This window comes from Narcine bancroftii, chromosome 4 (genome assembly GCF_036971445.1).
Source record: "Narcine bancroftii isolate sNarBan1 chromosome 4, sNarBan1.hap1, whole genome shotgun sequence".
Classification (NCBI taxonomy): Eukaryota; Metazoa; Chordata; class Chondrichthyes; order Torpediniformes; family Narcinidae; genus Narcine; species Narcine bancroftii.
Genome location: NC_091472.1, coordinates 210,610,270 through 210,616,033, shown reverse-complemented (window position 1 = coordinate 210,616,033; position 5,764 = coordinate 210,610,270). Strand labels below are relative to the sequence as shown.

At 50.5% G+C, this 5,764-nt stretch overlaps 1 protein-coding gene across 1 annotated transcript in view; it reads right to left on the bottom strand.

Moving 5' to 3' along the window:
* Nucleotides 1-477: 477 nt before the first annotated feature.
* The window catches only part of LOC138761559 (zinc finger protein 850-like), an 82,190-nt gene continuing 76,903 nt past the window's right edge, over nt 478-5,764 (bottom strand). The window contains exon 5 of the mRNA XM_069933875.1: nt 478-2,804. Coding sequence (XP_069789976.1) covers nt 1,560-2,804 — 1,245 coding nt within the window. The 3' untranslated portion in view covers nt 478-1,559. The remainder of the gene's footprint in view (nt 2,805-5,764) is intronic.

Sequence of the window (5,764 nt, the reverse complement as noted above, 5' to 3'; positions counted from 1 at the left end):
TATGTTGTCGCAGGGCTTCGAGCTCCTCCTCTAGTTGCTCTCTCTTGTGTTGAGATTCTACTTCTCGCTGAACTGATTCTGCTTCGCGCTGAACGGAGCGGCGTAAGCCTATGGCCAGCAGCCAAAACCGTCCGCCAGCGTCCCCTTTTTAACAGGAAATTTACTTTCTTGAAGGAAAGTGGCAACCCACTCTCCCAGAGGTGCACTTGATGGATCTAACTTCTCATCCCAACTAATGGGTGGTCCCAACAAAGACAGGATATTGGCCAACATGCCAAACCCATCGTCTTTGGAAGTCCACCCCGGAATCAAGAACTGCTCAGGGCTCACCTTTTTTTTTCGGCGAAACATCTCAAGACCAATCCTGCCGACTACGCCAATTGTTCTGGGTAAACTTGTACCTCTCACTTTGTTTGTTTTAGATTGGTCATTGTTTGAGCTACCGAAAGAAAACAGACACACACACACCGAGAGCACTTCAGTTTATACGTCTTTATTACTAAATCTAAAGCTGAATTCAAACTACAATATGCAAGCCCTTCCTAATTATACTTATCAACGCCCGGACTGGTCCCAACTGCCAAAGCGAGGCAACGACTGCACACTTGTAGTAGGTTGTCTGGGCACCGGTAGCAGCTTATCCACCTCCCCTGACCGGGACGTTGGTTGGAGTCTAGAAGTTCTTCTTGCTGAGAGATGTTACCACCTCTCCGAGAGTCTCAAACGTCAGCAGTGGGCCCATTGCTTATATTACCCAAAAGTTGTTTACTCATAGCTTTTCTCTTTGAATAAATGATTTAATTATTTTCAAGGTCTCCTGACAGTCTGCGGCCAACAAAAGACAACTGCATCTCTGGGCCTCATAGTGGAAATTAGATAATGTCTACTGATTCATATGCATCCTGGGCCTCATGGTGGAATTTAGATTATATCTTCCGATGCAACTGCATCCCTTCTTGCATAAGCTGGTCTAAATCCTCCATTACAACTGCACAACTTTGAGCCATTGAGGCTGATCCATGACCAAACTCTGAATGCCCACCCACTCCCCATTCCCCTTGGTTTGGAAAACATTCATTCACCTTGAGTTTCCAAATGACAGTTTATGAAACATACATTCCCACTTGTGGCAAAGGCTTCCACATTCTTACCCACCCAAATTCTGTACCTGAATGCCCAGGCACCCTAATTCCACCTCCCTCCAGCCCACTCCGTCACCAGAATAGGGAGAGGAGGGAGAACCTTTCAGTTGCATTTCAGTCATTGGGGCTGGGCAGAATAATAGTTCAGCACAGGATAGATGGGCCAAACGACCAGTTTCTGTGTTGATCTGTGGTTCAACAACAGAAAGACCATATGATCCTAACTAAAGCCCATGTACAGGCCTCACTATTCAACAGACAACACGCCGGATGTTCAAGGTCAAGCCAATTTATTTGGCATGTGCCAAGTACATTAAGCTGCAGGGCGGTTACAGGGGCCGTTAAGATCAGATGGACATGGTCCGACCCTGGTTAGAATGACAGGGGTGTGGGGTCAGATCAGCAACAGAATCTGGCTCACTCATGGACCCGTTGGTGCTTCAACAGGCCGTCTGACTGGGAGAAGCTCCTGCTGCAGATGAGGCAGGTGAAAGGCCTTTCCCCAGTGTGGACCCGCTGGTGGTTTTGCAGGTTGGAAGTCTGAGTGAAGCTCTTGCCGCATTCAGCGCAGGTGAAGGGCCTCTCACCAGTGTGGACCCGCTGGTGGTTTCGCAGGCTAGAGGAGTGGGTGAAGCCCTTGCCGCACTCAGAGCAGGTGAAGGGCCTCTCCCCAGTGTGGACCCACTGGTGCTTTTGCAGACTAGAGGAGTGGGTGAAGCCCTTGCCGCACTCAGCGCAAGTGAAGGGCCTCTCCCCAGTGTGGACCCGTTGGTGTGTCAGCAGGCTTGAGGAGTGGGTGAAGCCCTTGCCACATTCAGCACAGGTAAAGGGCCTCTCCCCAGTGTGGACCCGCTGGTGTGTCAGCAGGATGGATGTGCGGGTGAAGCCCTTGCCACATTCAGGGCAGGTGAAGGGCCTCTCCCCATTGTGGACTCTCCGGTGTATCTCAAGGTTGGACCTATTGGTGAAGCCCTTCCCGCACTCAGGGCAGGTGAAGGGCTTCTCCCCAATGTGGACCCACTGGTGGGTCAGCAGGTTGGAGGACTGGGTGAAGCCCATGCCATTCTCGGGGCAGGTGAAGGGTCTCTCTCCAGTGTGGTCCCGCTGGTGTCTTCGCAGGTTGCACCTACTGATGAAGCCCTTCCCGCACTCAGCGCAGGTGAAGGGCTTGTCCCCTGTGTGAACCCACTGGTGGGTCAGCAGGTGAGAGGTCTGAGTGAAGCCCTTGCCGCACTCAGTGCAGGTGAAGGGCCTCTCCCCAGTGTGGCTCCGCTGATGTCTCTGCAGGTTGGGCCTATTGGTGAAGCCCTTCCCACATTCAGGGCAGGTGAAGGGCTTCTCCCCGGTGTGGACCCACTTGTGCGTCAGCAGGTTGGAGTGCTGTCTGAAGCCCTTGCCACATTCAGGGCAGGTGAAGGGCCTTTCCCCCTTGTGCAACCGCTGGTGTATCTGAAGGCTATACAACCTGGTGAAGGCCTTCTTGCACCAGGGGCAAACGAACGGTTTATCCCCAGTGTGCACCACCTGGTGCCTATGTAGTTCGAAGGTCCGGGTGAAACCTTTGCCACACTCGGTGCAGGTGAAGGGCCCCTCCCCAGTGTGGAACCGTTGGTGTCTTGTTAACTCACTCTCCAATTTAAAGTTCTTCCCACAGTCGGAGCACTGAAGTGGGTTCATTGCTGTGGGTATGAGAGGCTGTGTCCAGGGAATAAATCAATGCAGTCTTGCCCCGGGACGCACAGCATGTCCTTAGCACAATGCAAGTTCCTGGAGAGCTGAGATGTGGAACTGGGGAGAAGCATTTAAAGCCACGGACGAACGGGGGCCCTCCGTTTGGGACCCGGTGCTGCACTTTGTGCCTGGTGCCCAGCACCCCGTGCCGAATCACCTTTCATCCCCGAAAAGCACTGGGAGCTTTGGTGCAGCTCACATGCACGTGAAGTCACTTCCCATGAGTCCGTGCACTCTCTTCTTTCACAGGGTAATGGGGCACTTTCTTCCACGAACAGATTTCTGGGCAACGGTCATCACCAAGAGAGGTGTTGAGCGATTGCCGTTAAACAAAGCTGTTCATCGGGCCCGTGTCTCCCAAATCAATCTCCAAGGGTACGACTGCTACGATGGACGAAGCACAGCTGCCCATCACTACACAGAAAGATCATTGTTTTTATGTTGATTGGGGAATAAATATCCCAGGATTATTTCCCAGCGGCTCCTCGGAACATATCAGGCTATATTTTGTATAAGTGTGAGAAAGGGCACGTAACGTTGGGGATTCTCTTTTTCTTCCACCAATGCTGCTCGACCCGCTGAGTTCCTCCAGCAGAGCGGAGCCACTAGCGCAGCACGATTACAGCGCAAGGCAACCGAGTTCCAATCCAGCGCTGTCTGTAAGGAGTTTGTACATTCTCCCAGGCCCTGGGTGGTTACTCCCAGCCTCCAGAAAAAATCCTCACGGGGTTGTCAGTTAATTGGTGTATCTAGGTGGTACAGGCTCGTGGGCCGGAAGGGTCTGTTACCATGCTGGATCTCTAAAATTAAAAATAAAAATAAGTTTTGTTCAGGTTAGGTTGTTGTGTCCAAGTCTCCGACTAGCACAAAATTCAAAAGTTATGACTTTACATTAACAATGTAACACACTTGTGTGTCGCTGCCATCGGCTGCTCTGCACCTGCTGCAATCACACTGTAGCCACCGTGCTTGCAATAGAGTACAGCGCAAGCGCGAGGTCCACATGGGGGGGGGGATAGCTAAAGTGAGTATAAGAAGGGAGCAGATGCCATGGTATGGGCTCTCTCGCTCTCTCTCTCTCTCTCTCTGATTGTGTGCAGTGAGTTGTTTGTTCACCTCCACTGCCAACTCGTCTAGTTATTCAGCACGCAATAATGAAAATGGTGTCAGAGGTGGGTTCGAGAGCGTCCCAAGCCTGAGGCCTTCCAATCAGACACAGATTCACGTTTGCAACGGTCTCCATAATGGCGGATGGATTTTGACAACCCAACCCACTCGCATTTGAAGGAAATGTAGCGGAGAACTGGAGTAATTTTGAGCAGCGTATGACATATTTAACACACAGTTACAAAGCTGCCCGCACCAGCGTGTACATTGTTAAATTTGGTGGGCCCCGAAGCCATTGAAAGGGAGAGATTGTATGTATACACAGACAAAATTAACAAAGGAAAACTTGTTACCAGGCTGGCTGAGTCAAGAAGGGACACCAAATGGTTAAACGAAAATTCAGGGAATATGCAATCCACAGAGAAACATGACGATGGAAAGGCACAAGTTTAATACCTAGCGATCAAAATTCTGGCGAGTCAATCCACTCATATGTCAGCGATTTGAAAAATCAAGGTGAAGACCCTGTAACTTTGGATCACTGTGAGGAATTAATTAAAGATAGGATGTTTGTCGTATTTGTGACGACAGTATGTGGAAAGCACTTCTGCGTGACAGCGAGCTAACGCTAGCAAAGGCCATCTCTTCCTATCTGGCGTACAAAACTACTGAGGAAAACAGCAAAAGCTGGCATCTCCACACAGCAGGTCACGAGTAACAACCCAATCCAGGCAGATCGGAAGACAGTGCTGGAGGACAGGAGGAAGAGCTACCAGGCCACCCCACACTCTCGTCCAGGGCAGGCTGCAGTAACTGCTGGAGGTGATCACATGGCGAGAAGAGAAATGTGCCCAGCCAGTGATAAGTGGAACCATTAAAGCACATGATGGAGATCCAGGCAGCAAACCAACACATGGACCAGACGCAGAAGGACGATGAACCAGTTGGAGCCGGAACAAGGGGGAGACAACCCTGATGATGAGTTCTACATCAATGGTCTGACCCCGCAGATAACAGGCAAACCAGTGAAATCCAAATCAGAGAAACAACGAGGCCTTCTATGAAAGTCAATGGCAAGACGGCAGAGATGAAGGTTGACACAGCAGCAAAGAGCAACGTCATGTCACTAAAGACATTCAACCAGCTGAAAAAAGCAGAATCAACAAGTCTGCTGGCATACGGAGGCAGCAGAATCCAACCTAACAGCACAGTGCGGCCAGGTGCTTTGTACAGGGATGGTTGTACGTATTAACATTCTACATGGTTCACAAAGCATCACGTCTCTGCTAGACCTGAGCACATGCATGGACATGGGACTTGTTTCGTTCAGCAGAGAGCTACACCAGATTAGCCCCTCCGAAGAAGACCTATCAGAGAATTTCTTCCAAATATGGTGAGCTTTTCACAGATGAGCTGCGGAGGCTGCTGGTGACATACTCCTTGCGGCTCGGACCCAAAGGTAAGACCTGTGCTTCGTCTGATGTACGCATGCTGATGGCAATGAAGATTCAGGTCAAGGCTGAGCTGGAAAATAATGCAGGAGTTGGGCATAATTACTCTAGTTTCGAAGCCAAATGAATGGGTGTCTGCCATGAAGAGGGATTCGGATCTGCATAAACCACATCACCCCATGCGCATTGTAGAAGGTGTCGCACAGATGGCAAGCACAATGGTATTCTCTGTCGGTCGAGATCCAAAAAACTCGTTCTGGTATGTCTCACTTCACTATAACTCGTCGCGACTGACCACGTTCAGCACCGCATTTGGTCAGTACAGGTTCTTGA